Consider the following 21,373-nt stretch of genomic DNA (forward strand, 5'->3'; position numbering starts at 1 on the left):
TGCTGCCCCGAGAGAGGTCAAGGGGGAGTGTCCCTATGCAGGAGACACATAGCCAAACTGGACTCACAAATGTCCTCTGTGAGGCTGTTGCAGGCACACCATGACATGGCTTACTCAGTGGGCTCCCCCTTTTGATCGATAGATTTAAAGCCTCATGAGCTAGTTTGGGTGGAGCCTGCATTGGGTCAATGTCTTCTGTCTCCCCTGTTAGCTCAAGGGAAAATAACTTGTAATTTCCTTTGTAGTCAATCCTGTAGGGATTTGCCTCACGACTCACGAGAGTGCCCCACGTGCTGTTTACAACTAACAGCATGTGGGCCGCTCTCGTAAGGTGAATCCCTACCGGACACCTCAATCTGACAAAACTTCCAACGAGGGAGAAGCTATTGACTTCAAAAGAAAATTACAAGTTATTGCCCACTTCACAAATGAATTGAGTCAACCTACCAAGGATACAAAAAGTAACGTTTTTAGCCTTGAGAAAGACACACTGTCAAAACAGGTGTTGGCTGTTGTATGCAAGATAGTACCAGAGATTGAAAATCAAACAAATCTTCTCTGGCTCTGAAATATTAATTATTTGGACACTGTAGCCAAGGACTTTCCACAATTGTATTGACCAAATGCGAAGTGCAAGTGTTGCTGAAACACGGTGTGAAAACAGAGGCTACAATTAAGGGAGGTTGTAACTCCAACTTCAAATGTCAAACTCCAAACTCAAAGAGACTAATAAAAACTCTGGTTACAAGCTGGGCCAGAGTGGCAAACGGCATGGTGGAAGGGAAGCTCATATTTGCACATATGAAGATTTCCTTTGTTTAAAAGCATTACTATCATTTAGGCATTTTTCTCAGCAACCATAAGTTGGATTTTCTATATTCATGTGTAATTTATTTAGGTACTTTTCAGGTAATTTTGGTGATATAAAATTCATCCACCTATGGCTCAGGGAATTGTAATTGCCATCTAAAATGGGTTTCTGGCTGATCTGAAAATGTTCCAAATTTGGGAGTTGGTGAATGGGTGGAGTGTGAAATTAGAAATATGGGGAATAGATGTCATGTTCCTAACGGTTATGCTTTTTGTGAAAATGGCAGAAAATTGCCACAAGGATGTGCAAAATCGTGCAGACCTGGCTGTCATCTTATTTAATTCACCATGATTAGCAGAATTGGAAAATATATATATTATGGGAGTTGCAAGTAAAATTATGAAGTTTTGCCACGTAACTAGATTGTGGCCAACATTTGACATGAGAACAAATGGGGCGATGGGAGTTGGTAGGAGAGAGATAGGTAACTGTCCAATCCTATTTGCGAGAACTCTTCCAGAGTACTCCCCAGGATTGTAAACTTGATAATGTCATTGCTGCTACATAAAGTGGAATGCACTATGAGGAAGGGACAGAGCTGCTGAAATGTATCACCAGGGAGAGCTGCTGAAATGTACCATCAGACCGCTGTAAGGAAACACTCGAGGAGTTTGCTGAGAGTGCATCTGGGTGGAGCTGTCTATTTCTGGGAAGGTCTAAAAGCTGACTGGGTCCTATGGTGGAGAGCTGGGGACAGTCTTTGAAAGTGGAGAGACCAAATCCCTGCCCTATTTTTCCAGAGGGTCCTGACATGCAGCTGGCTTTCCTGAACTTTAAACAGAGGCTTTCTATGCAAGTAGAACAGAGTACTGTGAGACCAAAGGTGGGGGAGTCTGCTGGCCTTAAATCCTTTCTCTTTCTAGCAGGGGGCAGGGGAGACTGTGTAGATCCTTAGCCTATTCAACTAAAAAATGATAAATTTAATGATTTCCGTTTGGCTGAACACTATGAGTGATTATTTTTAAAATTCAAAATTAACAAGGCTCACTTCCCAGTGTGCGCTGAAAATCTATAGCCTATAATTAATTGGTTAATCCTTTTTGTCCTGTTGACCCTGACTTCTTTAAAGAAGAGGGGTGTCTTTGTTCTTAAATCAGTCCAATCTTTTTGACCAACTTTCCCCAACACAGGCCTTTCAGTGGAGGGGGGTCTGAAATCAAAAATTCTTCAATCATCCTAATTTTTCTATCAGACTTACCCAACCCAGACCAAAGTAGGGGGGGGTCTAAACACAAACTGCTGAATCACCCTGTGTTTATTTTAAACCAAAGGTCAAAGGTGTGGTTGAAATCATAAGTTCCATGTGCATTTGTCCAAAACTGATAAAAACAAACTGCTAGCTTTTTAAGCGTGCTGGAAAATCGAAATTGCACAGCACTACATTTGTAAATTGTGTTCACTGACCAGCGCTAATTATTTCTTGAAGTGAAAATTGTAGAAAGTCAAGAATTGTGATTTGTGTTCTTTTCAACTCACTTGTGTGATTTATTTATGTTGAGAGAGGTTTATTGTGTTGTGCTACGTATAAAAGTGGCGATTGACATTTCAGTGTGAGGTTCGTGACCTCTAATTCAAATAAATATGAATATATTTCCTGTACACCGGCATGGTTCTTGGTTCATTGGTAGCTCTGGAGGAGGAATTCTAGTGGTTTTAGATGAATTGGAGATAGGGCTGAATTAGAAGAATCGACATTAACCGTTTAATGTGTGACACTTAGCTTGGGAAGGGAAGGAATCCCTGTGTCGAGGGTGGCCTCTCAATAAACTGATACAGCAGCAAGGCTTGGGACACGAGAAACTTCAGGTGCGTGACGTATGGGGATGTAGGATGCTAAGACGTATTGTATCAAAACTTTCTTAAAGGCTTCCTGATAAAATTCAGTGTAACTGTAATGTCTGGGGTAATGAAGTGGACAAGTGGATATAACAGATAGACTAGATGGAACAGATGGAGTGGATGGAATGGATGGAATGGATGGAGTGGATGGAACGGAAGGAACCGATGGAGTGGATGGAACAGACGAAGTGGACGAATGGATATAACAGATAGACTAGATGGAACAGATGGAGTGGATGAAACAGACGGAGTGGAAGGAACACACGGGGTAGATGAGAGGGATGGAACAGATAGAACGGATGAGTAGATTGAACGGATGAGTAGATTGAACGAATGGAAAGGATGAGTAGACTTAACGAATGCAACAGATGAAAAGGATGGAATAGATGGAACGAATCGAGTGGACAGTACGATGCAGTGGATGAAACTGATACAGTAGACGGGACGGAACAGATGGAGTTGATTAAACAAATGGAGTAGATAGGAACAGATGGAGTGGATGGAACAGATGGAGTGGATGGCACGGATGGAGTGGATGGAACAGATGGAGCGGATGGAACAGATGGAGCGGATGGAACAGATGGAGTGGATGGAACCAATGGAGTGGATGGAACCAATGGAGTGGACTGAACACATCGAGTCGATGGAACGGATGGAGTGGATGGAACGGATAAAGCAGATGGAACGGATAGAACAGATGGAACCGATTGAGTAGATGGAACAAGTGGAGTGGGTGGAACACATGGAGCGGATCGAATGAATAGGAAGGCTAGAACAGAAAGAACACATTGAATGGATGAGAAGGACGAAATGGGTCTATGGAATGGATGAAGGCCTTTCATCATGTGGATCAAGGGTCGAGTGGATGGAAGGGATAGAAAGACTATTAGAGTAAATAAATGTAACAGACGAAATGGATGAACAGACGAAGTGCAATGAACAGACAGAGTAAATAAAACGGATAGAATAGATGGCACAGATGAAGTACTCGATCTCAAGCGCTTTACCGATAACCACCATATCACACTACCACGCTTACTCTCTCCTATACACCACCACTGAACTAGAACATAGTGATACTATGACACATTCGGTATAGCTGTTCTCATACTAACACCCGCCACATACTCCTCATCATCCTAATTAAACACAGCTAGCCACATCGCTGGCTTATGCATCTCCTCAGGCCTAACGCAGCCAGAAATCAGTCTGGGTGTCCACCCTCCAGAATTGAACATACAACTGACCGCCCCACCACCAGACCTACCGCTAAGAAGCAGCTATTATGCAACTGCCACACTGGCTGCACACATATCCGGTGCACCCCCGCACCCTATGACTCTCTCTCTAATGACTTGAACTACGGTTCCCGAGGGCATTCAACCTACCAGCGCTTTGAGATCATACCATTGATACATAAGGCACTATATAAATGCCAAATAACGTAACATAACAAACAAGCCACTCCCCAACTGCGCAAGGTCCTAAAGTCTCCTGCATAGGACTAAAACCAGATGCTGTCAGTTTACAAGGTAGGAATTACTTCAGCAGATGACTTTTTCATCTGATCAGCCAATGAGGGAAACACAGTTTGGTAATTAAAAAGCATTACAACTGGAATTTACCATAACATAATTTCTCTGCGCACTACCATATTCTCCTTTGATAGAATAAGGTGTTATGTACAGTCTGGTTTAAGTACACGGCTTCGCCCAGGATGTCGATTCTCAGATTTCTTTTCATATTCCACAGAAAAAGATGAACAAATATTGTTCTTGGCCACAAAGGAAAAACACAATCCATGTTAATTTCATGAATTAATTGAACAACAAAGGTTCATTCATCTCCGATTTAAATTCTCACATGAATATCATATTTGTATGCATTGTTGTTAGCAGTGGTGGCCATTTTCGCTGCTAGACACACACCTCAATTAATCAGAGTAAGCATACAAATATGATATTCATGTGATAATTTAAATAGGAGTTTAATACAAATTTGCTGTTCAATTAATTAGTGAAATTAACATTTATTGAGTTTATTGCAAAAGAAAATAATGAAATGAAAGACACACTAACACTCTTCTAAAAAAAATTGAAAACCAAAAAAATGCAAGACCAGTTTAGCACAGACAGTGCGATGATGAGCAAATGACCTATAGACGGCACGCTGAACACCACAAAACGTAATACTGAAAAAACAATAGAATAATTATCTCGGGAATGGGATGACCTATTGAGCTAGTAATAGTTGCATTAATTCAGCAATGAAATAACGAATATTCTATGCAAAATGACTGACGCCAGCCCTAACCGTTCATGAAGAGTTACGTCCCCAGGATCAACGCCATACACCAACCCACAAACAAACAATGCTTTATTTTATATATATAGATATGTCTCTAATCTGAATTGTCAGATGCTACGACACTGTCACCAGATGTCAAGAAGCATTACAAAATCCTAATGAGAGTTAACATGGAACTTCAGAATATAAAAGTACATCCGAATTGCAGCAAGTAAATCGACTATATTGTTTGACAACACACTTTCTCCAACTCTATCATTCAGTGGAGATATTGTTGGAGAAAGCACCAATAAGCAACAGAATTATATTAGGTCATGGTTCCTAAAGCCAGTGGGCATTTAAAAGGAAATACATGGATGCTTCTTCCAGCATGATATTTGCACATTCTCTCTGTTGTATGTAATTTTCCTAATAGGTAGCTGTGTCGGTTGCCAAAGAGTTGCTGGTATTCAAAATAAACGGTGCACAGTAGAAAATGTACATAGGTGTCTACGGCCCTCATTCCGAGGTTGGTGCTAGTCATGGCGCAATTAGCGCCATGACTAGCACCAATACCGGTACCACCACCGACTTGGTGGTATGGGGACTTACCAGTCCCTTCCAACCTTCAAGGGACCGGTAAGTCCCCATTTGAAAAGGCATTCCCCATTCCCATTTGAGCCCCCATAGGGCTCAATGGGAAGGCGTCAATAACGGTACCGCAAATTGCGGTACCGTTATTGGCCCTGGTATCCCTTTGCGGGTCCCGTCCATAACGCCTGATAAAACCAGCAAAGGGACCCGCAAAGGGACCTCGGAATAGGGCGCAAAGGGTTTACCGGCACCAGTGTCATTACCGGTGCCCAGTATCCCTTTGCCCCCAGGTCGTAATGACCCCCATGTGTGGATGTTACTGATTCAGTTAAGCACCCTGGGGCATACCTGGTAGAAACCATTAACGCCAGTAAAAATGTGGCTGAATAACAGACCACACAGGCAGAATCCATTCACCTTCTCTCCTGTAAGTTTGAAAAAACCCAGGACGCTTCACCTTGAAGATGGCATGTCACAGTCACTTTGAAGATGATGAAAGGGGTTGATCAATTCCTGCTCTGCATAACTGGAACATTCTGCCTGTTTCATGCATGTGTGTAATATTTTCTTTCTTTACGTGTGCTATTTTCTTTGTCTTAGTTGATTGTATTGCTGTATGTTGGTCCAATATCAAGATTCGTGGAATATTTTGCTATGTGCAAAGTACTTTTCAACGTTGCAAGGTCACTTTGCACAGCAAAAAGACACTTTGCACTGTTCCATGAATCAGGGTGTTGGTTGGTAGTGCAAAGTCACTTTACACCAGTGAAAAGTACTTTGCACCATGCAAAATATTCCATGAATCAGGCCCATAGAATGTAACTTACTTAAGTTTGCAAAGCACTGAAGACACCTACTCCATTTTGCATTTGACTTGCAGGCACATTATCCATTTGAACAAATCATGCACTACTCTCGCCTGGGTGGTCTGATAACTTGCACCACTCCTGCCACCAACTAACCTACACCGCTGGAGGATTACCTACTACAATCCCCTTTTCATTAACAGTTTACTGTCACATCCTTCCTGAGCAGCTGCATTCACTGAAGACCAGGAAGAACAGTACACTTACACTTTGCAGCCAGCCTGTCTACTCCCATGTGCCACTCCCTTGCAAATGTAATGTAATCTGATATGTTAAGTAGCCTAATGTAGTGCCCTCCTGTCATGCTGGTGGCCTCACTGCGCTTGGCCCTGTAAGCAGAAAGGGAGTGGGGGTTGTTAGTGAGGCAGAGGCAGATGCAAATCCTGGGTTGTTGTTGGGTGCAGGTGGAAGGTATCCAGTTCCTGAGTGCTGCTCTGGCTCTATGTGTTAGGCCATGACACTTTGACATTTATCTGGAGGGGACAGCCCAAGATCTGAATACATTTCAGCATCCTTGCTGTGGGTTAGACGCTGATGCGGGGCAAAGTTGAGCTAAAGAGTTGATCGTTGTATTAGTGCAGTTAATGTTGATGTGGTTAATGAATGTAGTATGGTAGCCATGTTGGGGATTTTTGTTTGTTTAGGGTGGTACAACGATTTAGAAGGGTGAAGGTTAGACAGGGAGAATAGGGGATAAATAAAGGGTGTATACAGTGGGGGGTACGCATAGGGCGCCAACAGAGGAATTGAACAGGCAAGTCTGTTGGCTGTTTGAGGTAGTGCAACACTTTACAAAAAAAAGGCATATTTCAATACATGTCTAAATAAATAGTTACATTAGACTCCAGATCCTGTAGAAAAGGCACGTGCTGTCTAAATGCATCTCTTGCTGAAACAGAATGCTTAGTCTCTTGAAGAATCAACATGTCTTAATTCATGGAACGTTTATGGTTCGTTTAAGTAGACTAAGGGCCACATTACGACTCTGGCGCTGGCCGTGCCCTTACTAAGGGCACGGCTGCCGCCGGTAATGATTTTTTACTGGGTCCAAGAAAAGGGCAATAACCGGGTTATGCCGACCTTGTCGGATCCGGTAATTGCCCTTTACTTAGACCCGGTAAAAATCAATCCCCATTCCCATTAGAGCCCCATAGGGCTCAATGGGAATGGGGAGGATGCTAACGACGGGCCTGTTAATGATGGGCCGTTGTTAGCATCCTGGCCTGCTAGCGGGTCCCGCTTTTCACGTCTGGTCAGACCAGATGTGAAAAGCGGGACCCGCCAGCAGGCCTCGTAATAGGGCATCCCGTGACGAACGGTGACGGTCCCGTACCGGCACCGTGCAATACGGGAGAGCCAGGGTCCTAATGAGGCCCTAAGTCTTTTTTTTGTGAATTAGGCCCATTTAGTGCAGTGCAAAGAGTACTTTTGCAGTGCAAAGTGACTCTGCTTCGCAAAAATAAACTTTACACGGCTCTGTGAATTAGGCCCGGTGGAAAGTGTTTATTGGCAGTGTAGTCAGTGCAAAGTCATTTAAAAATAACCTGTTATATCAGAACAAATTGACTTAGCACGGACTTTCAACTGCAAGAATACACTTTGCACAGTTCCATGAATCAGGGTTTGTGTCGGCAGTGCAAAGTCACTTTGGACAGTGCCAACAATTCCACGAATCAGGCCCTAGGACTTTAACTTCAATGGCTCAGACTGACTTCAGTGCATTAGTGAACCACAACCTACAATGCATATTAGTGACATACCGTGCACAACCTGTGCCAAACCCCTGGCTATCACAAAGACGCTACTCATTGTGCACTGCTGCCTTCCATGCCAATTCTTCAATACGTTGTTGCCCTTTCATCTGCGATCTATTTAAATAGGTTAGCAATTATTTCTGAGCACAGGCGAAAAGTGTACAAGTCGGCGCTGCCGCCTTTGTTAATAACAAACAGATATGGATTTTTGGTGGTAGATATTCAGTCTATCTCGGCCCTGGAGTGTGTTAAAGCCACATTTCATCTGGCCCATGGGAGTTTGTGGACGCTAAAATGCGAACTATTTCGGCAGCAGATCAGCAGTGGTGACCTTTGCACTCCTGATCTGGCCGATGCTCACACGCTCTGTATGGTTCCCACTTCCAGGCGTGCACAACGCACACTGCCAAAGTAAACATCATTACTTCTTCCGTTTCTTCTGCGTTTTTTCATTCCGTATTCTTCTAATCCAGAAGATATTACTATTACATTTCTACACAACACGATACACAGAATCAGAATATTGCGCTCACTTCAAATATTCATTTTGACATTTAGTCAAGGGCACTTAGGGCAGCACACGTGTTGTGCGTATAATCTTTAATGTCAGTGATAAAGGGCTTCTTTTCTTTTGTGCTGGGGTGGAATTGTGGCCGAACAACACGGAGCTGAGCTCCCGCAAAAATGGTCCTGCCGGAGCGCTGCTCCGTGTAGATGCGAGGCCCAATCCTCACTACGGCTAGTCTCCGGAACGCTGGCAGTGAGGTCCAAAGCAGCCATCCCAGCTCCTCCAAACTGGCATGGGCATTGCTCACCAGCACAGCTCAAACTCAAACAATGAGGCGGTCCAAAGCTGCATGTATGTCTTAGGCTTTGCACACATTGTACACATTGTACTGACAGGCTAACTCTTCTGACAGATGAAATAAGCACCATACCCAGTGTGCATTGCATGCTCAGAAGCAATGTACCTTTGAATTACTATCACAGACATGGTTGCTTAATTGGTGATCATTCATATGTTCCCAAAAAGCACTTTGGGCCCGATTCATGGAATATTTGCCCAGTTCAAAGTGAATTTGCACTGCTGAAAAGTGACTTTGCACTGCCGACACAAGCTCCGATTCAAGGAACCATGCAAAGTGTATTTTTGCCGTGCAAAATCCGAGCAAAGTCAGCGCAGTCATTTTTGCAGTACAAAATGACTTTGCCCGTACTTTGCATGGCAAAAAAACACTTTGCACAGTTGCATGAATTAGGGTTTGTGTCGGCAGTGCAAAGTTACTTTTCAGCAGTGCAAATTCACTTTGAACCGGACAAATATTCCATGATCGGGCCCTTTGTTTTTTCTGCTAAGCAACAATCATCCTATGGTCTGGGCAGCCACATTATTCAACACCCAGCTCCGCCCCTCAGTCCCAGCCACACCACTGACAACCAAACCACCCCCCACCCACCACCCATGCTATCCCCATTATTTGCGCCATAAAACTTTGTGGGCCAGATTCATGGAATATTTGCCAGGTTCAAAGACGACGCAAACCCTGATTCATGGAATCGTGCAAAGTGCAATTTTGCAGTGCAAAGTCCGGGCAAAGTCAGAAGACTTTGCACAGCAATAATACACTTTGCACGATTCCATGAACCCGGGTTTGTTTCGGCAGTGGAAAGTCACTTTTCAACAGGGAAAATTCATTTTGAACTAGGCAAATATTTCATGAATAGGGCCCACAAAGTTTTATGGCGCAAATAATAGGGATGTGCAAGCACAATTGGAACATAATCTTAAACCTAATTCACAAACCCTAAAACTAGACTTAAATTAGTGAATGTCTGCGAGCGTATTAGTTTTGCACCTGCTATCTTCTAAATCATGGACCAGTCTTAAGAGTGGAGCAAATCTTGAGATGCCTGAATCATTTTGAGGCAACCTTGTTCAAACCTTTTAAAGTGAAATGTGCATGTGAGGATCTCAAAGGTGCTGCAGGGATAGCTAGATGTTCTCCAGGTCTAGGCTTCTTGTGAATCAGGTTGACGCGAGCTTGCAAATCACGTAGACGCGAGCTTGCAAATCACGTAGACGCGAACATGCAAATCACGTAGACGCAAGCGTGCAAATCATGTAGGCGTGAGCTTGCAACTCACATAGACGCGAGTGTGCAAGTCACAGGTGCTCACAGGTCCCTCATCATTTGCTCCAGGGCAGATCAATGTGACCCAGGTCTGGTTTACCCAGAGCTCTTGAGTTCTATATGAACCATTACTTTGCACATTAAACCCAACCTCAATTATTATAGTGTCTTATATTTAACGAAATTGCAAACATTTGTCGGGCACGCCCCCTTTGTCAGTGTTAATATTATTTGGAAAACTGGCGATGTGATCTGGGCCTGCCCACTGATATCTGGCACCCACGAGCAATTGCACGGCCTGTCGTACCAGGTAGCGCTAAAGTGCCCACCTACCTTGACATAGAGCTGCTGAAATTCGTCGAGGTTCAGCCGCCCGCTGGGACAGTCCTTCAGGAAGCCCTTGTACCACTGCTTGAGCTCGTGCTCGTTGAACTCGGTGCTCTTCACCAGGTCCTCCATCACCTCGGGCGCCAGTTTGCTGTTCTGCTTTCCCATTGTGCCCTAGGGAAAGGTAAACAAGGGGCACATTGCTTCAGTCTGGTAGCTCACATCTCAGGAAAAGGTCAGTTCCTCCCAGAAATTCCACACTTGCTTATCTGAGCCTTATTTCATTCCCAGAACAGATATGTTTATTGTTGAAAAAGTACTCTAAACATTTATCTTTCCTTTCTACAGGCGGAATGTTGGAGCCCGGGAGTTCAAAGTTTGGCCTTAAGAAGGGCAGCTTTTGTCCAGAAATGCTTGCATGCTGGGATGTGTGGGATGTTGGGAATCGCAAGAGAAATGTTTTGGCCGGCATATATAAAATGCTTTCACACTACCAAACCTCTTTTATAAAATAATAAGTATAAAATCAATAGCAGAAAAGTACAATTATAAAAATGACACAAAATTAGCCGCAAAAAGTTAAAACTGTGATGTTCAAAGTGAGCACGGTGAACAATGAAAACAGGCGGGGCTTGGAAATGGCGCCTGTTTTAACCTCCTGTCTGGCAGAATTGCCTCACGAGGTAATCACAGGGTTATTATACGCTCAAACACTTTGTTTTTGTTACTCAAGTGTTTAACTGCACCTGAGCGTTGTATATAAAATATGTTGCCCTGTACTGAGTGAAGGGACACGCAAGCACTTTCCTTAAATACAGCAAACACGTTTTTTTAATGGGATAATCAAGATATATGGAAAAGTGGGCTTCTTTGATGGGCACCTTCTCACCACCTTTGCCATGTGACCTAGCGATGTTACACTGCTTCAGTGAGGACTGGTATGGTATAACAGCTCTAGCCCTAACCCTAACATAACACATAATACACAAAAGCCCAATGCATTAAGACAAGATTATATATTGGAAGCCTATTCTGGTAGTGTCCACAATTCAATTCCAGCCTCAAAATTAGATTGAAAACGGATTTTAAAAAAACGTTCAAAAAATAATGCATGGAGATTTCCAGAAACACTGCATGGGGTTATTTCTGAAATCGGGCATCGTTTACTGCAAGTAGGGGGTAGTAGGCCCATTTCTGGTAGAGTTTTAAGAATTGCTGCATGCAGTCATTCTGCAAAAAGATACTGCTTAACCCAGGACTAGGAAGTATATCCCAGGTCATCCTCTTGCTTCAGATCTTACACTTCAGTATATCCCAGGTCATCCTCTTGCTTCAGATCTTACACTTCAGTATATCCCAGGTCATCCTCTTGCTTCAGATCCTACACTTCAGTATATCCCAGGTCATCCTCTTGCTTCAGATCTTACACTTCAGTATATCCCAGGTCATCCTCTTGCTTCAGATCTTACACTTCAGTATATCCCAGGTCATCCTCTTGCTTCAGATCTTACACTTCAGTATATCCCAGGTCATCCTCTTGCTTCAGATCTTACACTTCAGTATATCCCAGGTCATCCTCTTGCTTCAGATCTTACACTTCAGTATATCCCAGGTCATCCTCTTGCTTCAGATCTTACACTTCAGTATATCCCAGGTCATCCTCTTGCTTCAGATCTTACACTTCAGTATATCCCAGGTCATCCTCTTGCTTCAGATCTTACACTTCAGTATATTCCAGGTCATCCTCTTGCTTCAGATCTTACACTTCAGTATATCCCAGGTCATCTTCTTGCTTCAGATCTTACACTTCAGTATATCCCAGGTCATCCTCTTGCTTCAGATCTTACACTTCAGTATATCCCAGGTCATCCTCTTGCTTCAGATCCTACACTTCAGTATATCCCAGGTCATCCTCTTGCTTCAGATCTTACACTTCAGTATATCCCAGGTCATCCTCTTGCTTCAGATCTTACACTTCAGTATATCCCAGGTCATCCTCTTGCTTCAGATCTTACACTTCAGTATATCCCAGGTCATCCTCTTGCTTCAGATCTTACACTTCAGTATATCCCAGGTCATCCTCTTGCTTCAGATCTTACACTTCAGTATATCCCAGGTCATCCTCTTGCTTCAGATCCTACACTTCAGTATATCCCAGGTCATCCTCTTGCTTCAGATCTTACACTTCAGTATATCCCAGGTCATCCTCTTGCTTCAGATCTTACACTTCAGTATATCCCAGGTCATCCTCTTGCTTCAGATCTTACACTTCAGTATATCCCAGGTCATCCTCTTGCTTCAGATCTTACACTTCAGTATATCCCAGGTCATCCTCTTGCTTCAGATCCTACACTTCCACTCCTTTTCTTTAATACACTTCTTCATAAATGTTGCGCCTTTGGGGACGAGGTTAACCATTCGACTTCTCCTCCGATAGATGCCGCCACATGCATGAGGTGACCGCCAGGCAATGGTGGAGCAACCCCTCTACTCCAGCCACTTCTCCGAGAACCCCTCAGCCTAATGTTTTAAGCATCAGTAGTGCCCCATATACAGGACAGAACCCATATTATCCTTTAGTGCTTGGTTACTAACGGCCCTGCTGGGCACTCATCCTGGTATTAGATGTGTATAGTGTGACTGGACTGATAACTAGTGTTTATGGCCCCGAGTCTTAGGATTTCACGCCTAGTGTGTTAATATTTTCTATGTCCCCTGGAATGTTGAGGGAGCGCAATGATTGGTGAATCGGCAGGCTCTATGAGTCGATAAAGCGTGGATCGGTCATATAGCCTGCAGGATCTTACCGTCACGCTGATTCTCGCAGCAATATTGCCAAATGCAGCTGCCTTCCTGGCAGTGTGGCGCGTGTCACCAATTATAACAAGCGCGCCGGTTAAAAGCTGGCACGCTCTGTTTTGGCCTCTTACCTTGCTCCTCTCCCTCACGCCACCAACAGCGCCGCCTTCGTGAGGAGCCGTAGCCAGGTCCCCAGAAAATGCCCAGGCGGATTTTTAAATACAGGTAGGACTTTTGCACTCTTGAGAGAGGCACATGGGCTATAATAGTGTTATGGCCCTCCTCCTTTGGCTATGCCTGCTTGTGATGTCCCATATCCCTAGTTAACTGGCCTTCCGGGCATTACCGAGCCAGTATGGGCAGCCGGGGAGAGCTATGAAGCCAAATTACTGTTTTCTTTCACTTTTCTAATGCAGCGCTGGATGGAGGAAATGGGAGAGTACTAGTAGACAGAACAGACAGTATAGTAATAGCTGGTGACATGCCTCACTGCCATCCCCTGGCAAACTAAGGGCCAGCGGAGGAAGGTGAGAAGCCAGAGAGTGGCCTGATGGCAAAGCCTGCCACCACAAAACCCGAGACTGTTATCACACGTATGCTATCATCATTTTTTTTCTTAAGATTTTACCGGGACTCGTAACTGATTTCAATTTGTTGCAGCAAGCATTGTCAAACAAGGTCTCCAGCCTCTAGAAAGAGCGGCAGGAGCAGGCAACGCTACCCAAAGGCATGCAGGAAATACTAGCTCCCCCCATGCTCCGGAATCGCTCACCGTCGCGGGACGGAGCCAACACCCAGCTTGAGTCCTGGAGAATACCTCCACTCTCTGGCCCATCCTCAAGGTCTACACCTGGGCCTCAGCAGATAGAGGGGCATGTGCCAAGAGGTACTACTCCAAGCAATGAGTGTGTGAGACAAGAAGCACATCCTGGGAATGCGTTGTGCTTTTTCTATGTTGTCTTCTAATGGACCTTTCATTGGGATGACTTATAGGAACACCAGTGACCTGTTGTACATCTGCACAGTGCCCTGTTGAACTTTCCTGTGCCACATTTTCACTTTCTGTGATTTTTTCTTTGGTCCACCACTGTTTAATAGTGGAATACGAATATCACCACGGCGTCATAACATTCTCCTATTCATCAAGAAAACCCCTACGCCTATCCCCTGCTCTGCCTATGTCTATTCACACTGACGGCTCTCTGCTGGTCATCAAGGCATGGCTGGGAAGTAGACGATAAACAAGACTGTCCAATGGGATCAGGTATCTCTTAGAATATGGAGAATCCTCTGAAGACCATTAAAAGCGTATTTTTCCCAGTTATATTTTTTTGTGGCTGCTTCTGATTTTTTTCAAAGGGGGCCTACACACTATTTCACTGCCGGAAAATAGTAGTGCAATTGATTTGCCGAGGGTCGGCCCCAGATACCCTCTCAGGAGTGGAAAAACCAATCATCTCCGTAACTGCAGATCTCACTTTGAGCCAAACATTTCCTAGCTGTGGCAAGTGCCCCCTCTACACCCCCCACCCCCGACATGATGGGGGGATCCAGCATCTGTCATCAGGACCTGGGATGCGCATGTGTAGTTTGGGCGGTCTTCTATGCCATCCATATAGCATTTTATGCTGAGTCTCTGTGACCTGAACAATGCAGTCAGTGTCACCTGCCCTGCTGAAGGCTCTGTGACCCGGACACTGCTCAGGGAAGTAGACGGTAAGTGTCACGTGCCCTGCTGGAGGCTCTGTGACCCGGATACTGCTCAGGGAAGTAGACGGTCAGTGTCACCTACCCTGCTGGAGGCTCTGTGACCTGGACACTTCCCCGGGAAGTAGATGGTCAGTGTCACCTGCCCTGCTGGAGGCTCTGTGAGTGTCACCTACCCTGCTGAAGGCTCTGTGACCCGGACACTGCTCCGGGAAGTAGACGGTCAGTGTCACCTACCCTGCTGGAGGCTCTGTGAGTGTCACCTACCCTGCTGAAGGCTCTGTGACCCGGACACTGCTCCGGGAAGTAGACGGTCAGTGTCACCTACCCTGCTGGAGGCTCTGTTACCGGGACACTGCTCCGGGAAGTAGACGGTCAGTGTCACCTACCCTGCTGGAGGCTCTGTGACCCGGACACTGCTCCGGGAAGTAGACGGTCAGTGTCACCTACCCTGCTGGAGTCTCTGTGACCCAGACACTGCTCAGGGAAGTAGACGGTCAGTGTCACCTACCCTGCTGGAAGCTCTGTGACCCGGACACTGCTCAGGGAAGTAGACGGTCAGTGTCACCTACCCTGCTGGAGGCTCTGTGACCCGGACACTGCTCAGGGAAGTAGACGGTCAGTGTCACCTGCCCTGCTGGAGGCTCTGTGACCCGGACACTGCTCAGGGAAGTAGACGGTCAGTGTCACCTGCCCTGCTGGAGGCTCTGTGACCCGGACACTGCTCCGGCCGGTCAGTGTCACCTGCCCTGCTGGAGGCTCTGTGACCCGGACACTGCTCAGGGAAGTAGACGGTCAGTGTCAACTGCCCTGCTGGAGGCTCTGTGACCCGGACACGTCTCAGGGATGTAGACGGTCAGTGTCACCTGCCCTGCTGGAGGCTCTGTGACCCGGACACTGCTCCGGGAAGTAGACGGTCTGTGTTACCTGCCCTGCTGGAGGCTCTGTGAACCGGACACTGCTCAGGGAAATAGACGGTCAGTGTCACCTGCCCTGCTGGAGGATGTGTGACCCGGACACTGCTCAGGGAAGTAGACGGTCAGTGTCACCTGCCCGCTGGAGGCTCTGTGACCGGGACTGCCTGCTCCATAGAAACTCAAGGATGTTGACTCCCGAGGTGCACCCTTTGAACTACTGCTCTTAATTGGGGTGTTTGGAGAGACATCTAAATCAGGGACTCCTAGCCCCCCCCTGTGCAGTGCTGGGAATCCTTCCAAATGGAGATCATTAGCCCGGGCACTCACGGGGACGGTGCTACATTATCCACAATGTCGGCATAATGTTTGGCGCTCTACCGAGTCTGAGTCGGCCTGCTTCTCGGTCAAGGTTTAGGGCCCATTGGGCTAACATATTTCAAAACTGCCCGCACTGGACTGGAGTGCAGAACAACACTGGTCCAGGGTTTCTCTCTCATTGTTTGTTGCACAACCCCTGTAGAACAGATTCCATTTCACAGCATTTCTTTTCTCCAAGTGGGGCAGCACCTCGTTGTGCCCCTGCTGCAGGCTGAGGGCAGTGCACCCGACACACTTTGGGTGTTGGTTAATCTGACACCTTGTTCACCCATTAAAGTATAGTATTATGAAGAGCTGCTATGTAAGTGCTGTCCAAAGAAGACCTGGCTCATTATTTTTTGTTTTGTTCTACATTCTCACTGATTAGGGATCTCGTTCTTATAAACCCGCTTTTTATTATCTGTTACGGGCAGATTCGGCTCAAGTGGGATGGGCCGTTTTGACGTTCCTAAAGCGTGCTTTATCATTAAAAGAACACCTATTGAAATGTGTCAGTTACTGATTTTACAGTTTTGTTTGAAAGTCTTTTGGATGATTTCAGTTGTTTAATGTGTTATGGATAGTATAATGTAATTTTGCTGTATCCTGAGCCAGTGATGACAGGGAGCAGGAACCAGGCTGACTCAGGTAAGTGTAAAAGGAAACAGACTTTATTCTTCTTGGTTACATAGCATAGTCAATGAAAGGTAGGAGAGTAGGTAATAAGCCTCTGCCCTGGTTCCCAGTCAATCTCCCAGTCCCAACCGACACTCTCTAGAATCCTCAGGCCGCCCACACTCCAAGCTCCACTTCAACATTCTATGAGGCCCCTGCATACACTCAGCCATTCACCACAATCATATCAGGATACCACACATTTGTTGTGTTTTTATGGTATGCAATGTCTTACCAAAATAAGCTTTACTTCATCGCGAAGTGCATTTGTAATTTATGAGTTGTTGTATTCTAGTCTTATAACTTTAATAAAAAAAGTTTTGAGAAAAAAAAGTAGAGCTTTGTTGTTTCCGCATTGCAATTTGGGAGTTAGTGCCCAGAGGACACAGCTTCTGTATTTGCTGCTCTTTACTCTTGCTGGGGAACAGTCATCATTTGTCTAACATAACACCTTAAAACCTTTGTGCATTATGAAGTCACATTTAATTTACTGGGAAGTTCATGAAGAGTGTTAAAACATTCTGATATCTACTCAATATCAAACTATCTCCCCGCTATCTCAAAAAATGCCAGCGTTCTAGCAAAAGTTGTACATTTCATAACTTTTCCCGCATTACGGCAATTATTATAATTTAATTGCTAATGAAAATTATGGCACATGAACATTTCTTTTGCCAAATGCATAAAAACATTTTAATGTGTTGAAGCATTGAGTGACTAAATATACACTTCAAACAGAAAAGCCATTACTATGCATTACAGGGAAATGAAACAGCAGCTGCACCACCCCAAGGCTCTTGAAATGTAGAAAAGGTCACGCGCTAATGAATAGAAAACACTGCTATTACAAACTAATCCTCCGTTTTTGTTCTTAGTCTTATTTTAGTGTTTTGTTTTTAAGCTATTTCTGTGCATGTGGCTTGTTCTAGTACATTTGATCTGCTTCCAAGTACTGTGCGTTATGACAAGCAGTACAATAGCCCAATATCCTGGCACTGCACAGTTAGATTTTGCAAGTTCTTCTCCAATGACATCAGTCTCTAAACTCTGTCGAAACTTGGTTCATTAATTGAGCAGAGTCGATAAAGCTTAACCAAGACATGACTCGGGGATATGTAACCTTTGGCCTGTCAGATGTTTTGGACTACAAATCCCATCAGCCGAAGCCAGCATAGTCAATGGTGAAGGATCATGGGAGTCGTAGGCCAACACATCTGGAGAGACACAGGTTGCAGAACCCCAGACTGGATAGCATAGGTGTCTGGGAACAGGTGCCTATATGTGCTACATTACATATGACCTCAATATTGGTATTGGGCATTTCCCTATTAGTTAATGTGTTGATTGGAATCAATTCATTGGTAAAGATTGGCAAAGCATCTCATTGTGAAATAGTTACAGCACCAGCAATGATGGCACATTTCTTCAGAATCCAGCTAACACCTGTTTGTAAGCATCACCATTACAATTCAATGAACCCTATGAACCAAGCGTAAGTCTACCACAGAGTTACGGTCTCTCTACTCCAGAAGGGAAATAACTCTGCCCTTACCCATGATGGGATGTGCCAGAGTGTGCCAGGATGCAGTGCACCACATGGTATGCAGGCAGGGTGTTGGTGAACACCCTGGGCATGGGCCTGCAGCAGCTGCACACACTGCTCTAATTCTCACCTGACATTACCACCACATTGATCCACATATACAGACGGATGTGGCTACACCTCCACCGGGCACACTCATACAAGCACTCTACATTCTGGCACCAGCTGCTTCTAATACACGGCAGCATGAGCAGGCTCCGCTCAGCGAGTTTGCAGATGCAGGAGGCATCACAACAAGAAGGAGGACACACATTGGGTTGCGACACACTAAGCAAGCACCACTTCATATCCCCCCACAATTAACTGCGTGGCACATCCGGCTTACAGTGCTAATTACAAGAATGGACTATCCTCCATAGGAGGAGCAAGGATATGCAGCTCACTTGGTCCGCTTGTGCATGTTACACCATCAAGTAAAATGCTTCACAAAGAGTCCCACATTTGAGTGTAGAAGGCCGAGGTGTCTGGGAACAGGTGCCTATATGTGCACTTGGCCGAGGTTCTTACTCTCTGTCCTAAGGAAATTGAACACTATCTTCCTGGTAGACATCCCTGTTCTGCATCTGTCCCCCTTGTTCAGTCTCCACACCTTCGGTGGAGTGGGACAGGTGGAAAAACCTCTGTCCAAGCCGCTCTGTGCTGGAGCACCTTGCTGGGTGACCTGCGCAGAATGTCCAGCCGACTCATCGTTGGTGTAATAATGACCTGTTCTCTCGGTGAATCAATGGTAGCGCATGTGTATACACCTGCAGTCAGTGCCCGGAAGCCAGTTTGCTATTGCCAGTATGCTTTACAAGGAACAATCAACATAGCATAGCATGGAAAGCAGCTGTGTGAATCTCTCAAAGAGGCACATTTCAGCCAAACACATGCATATTGTGTACATGGTGCGCACGGAGGATGGGCCGGATACCTCTGACCTTTTATGAACTTTTCATGAAAAAGAAATATTGTCCCTCATAGGTTAGTTCCCTTCCTACATGGAAGCAGCCCCAAACCGATGCATTTAAGCTGTTTGTGCCACACTTGTACCTGTCACAAACAAGGACGCTTTGGGCACCAGAGAAAGCAGCTGGAAGTATATCAGTTAAGCTCAAGTGGGGCTGGGGCATGAGAAGGTTCCCTTTCCTACAATAAAAAAAAGTTGGGTTCTTGGGAGTGAGGAGTCTGCAGTGGAACATTCTGCAACTTGCTGTGGGTGCTTTAAATCCCATTCCTAGATCGGCATAATAAACTGGTTGTGTTCTGTACACTGTGCATTAAAGGTGATGCTTGTCAAACGGATGGAAAACTAAATCAATCCTTTTCATGTACATCTTAATTGTTTATTTCAATATTCTGGACATACCTTAAAGCAATGCAATCAATGTATATGGGATTGTGGGATGTTTTTACCCATGCATCCAAGCCCTACCATAAAACTGTGCAGTACTGGCATGGAAAACATCATGATGGCCAGAACTCCCCAGAGAGTGCACAGGGAAAACATGAAGAATAGGCTGCCACCCATTTTTGCCTATGTTGTGAGCACAGGAGGGCACTGCCTAAAACCACCATTGGGCTACACACACAGTAGCCTGAAACCATTGGGAATGGCAATGCTGATTGCCAAAAAGCAACTCAGAACTGTGGGGAATTCATTTTCTTAATCCTAAAAATGGATGCAATACCGGTACTCACCACTATCAGAAAGCCGCGTTTTAAAACCACCAGACTTTTGTGTAAAACTGAACAGAGGAACCCAAACCAGGCCAAGGAAAGACTTGCTAAGAGGTGGATACAATGTAAAACTATATTCTGAAATGACTTGAAGGAAGTCATTATTTAATGTATATGTAAAAATTGTAAATTTGATTTAAACTGGGAACTAAAGTGACATTTAGCTGAATTCTGCCTGACAACTACCCCCGACAGGAGTTGAAACTGGATCAACAGCTGTGTTCCCAGGCCTGGCTGCATTCTGCTGCCCCCACAAAAAGGAGGTGACACCTCTCTGATTGAATTACCTGGGGACTGCAGGAAACTGAACAATGGACTCAGGCAAATGTTATATTGGGGAGGCTGTAAAGTGGCTTCCTCTTGGGAGAAGTGGGAGGAGAAGTGCCTGTGAGAGCCAGCTGAGCTTGGGGGAAGTGGATAAACCAGTTCTTCCACCGTGTGATGTGGGAAGCCACACCCCTTTTTGACCAGCGCATAAGTTAAAAAGATAGATAACTCATAGTGGGCACTGGTCAAAATTATATAAGTAATATCATTATTCTTGTGATTTTTCTGTGCACGTTTTAAGAGGCTATAGGACCCTATGGTGTATTCTGGGGGGTTGTAGCAGAAAATAGGGTCTCACTCCAAATGTCTGCATGTTAAAAATCTGACACTTCATCAATTAATGTCCATACTCCTTGCGCACATGTGTGTAATTTTTGGTAAATGTCTGATATTGGTAAACCAGTCAAAAAGCACAAAATGTTGTCATTTTTGAATGCAAGCCCCCAGGAAGATCAGAGGCGGACAAGCATGGACCATAAGGAATATATAATGTGTGCATGTAATTTCAACAAATTGTGTATCTGGGAAATATGTATTTGAATCAAATATAGATTTGTGGGCAAATTGACCAGGGGAGGATCCTCTGACCCATAAACAGAC

The 21,373-nt window shown here is 45.0% G+C and overlaps 1 protein-coding gene across 1 annotated transcript in view; it reads right to left on the reverse strand.

Moving 5' to 3' along the window:
• VSNL1 (visinin like 1) overlaps positions 1–21,373 on the reverse strand; it is a 769,695-nt gene that overhangs the window by 445,422 nt on the left and 302,900 nt on the right. The window contains exon 2 of the mRNA XM_069605929.1: positions 10,676–10,843. Coding sequence (XP_069462030.1) covers positions 10,676–10,843 — 168 coding nt within the window. The remainder of the gene's footprint in view (positions 1–10,675; positions 10,844–21,373) is intronic.

Source organism: Ambystoma mexicanum, chromosome 4p (genome assembly GCF_040938575.1).
Source record: "Ambystoma mexicanum isolate Mex_15411 chromosome 4p, UKY_AmexF1_1, whole genome shotgun sequence".
NCBI classification, from domain to species: domain Eukaryota; kingdom Metazoa; phylum Chordata; class Amphibia; order Caudata; family Ambystomatidae; genus Ambystoma; species Ambystoma mexicanum.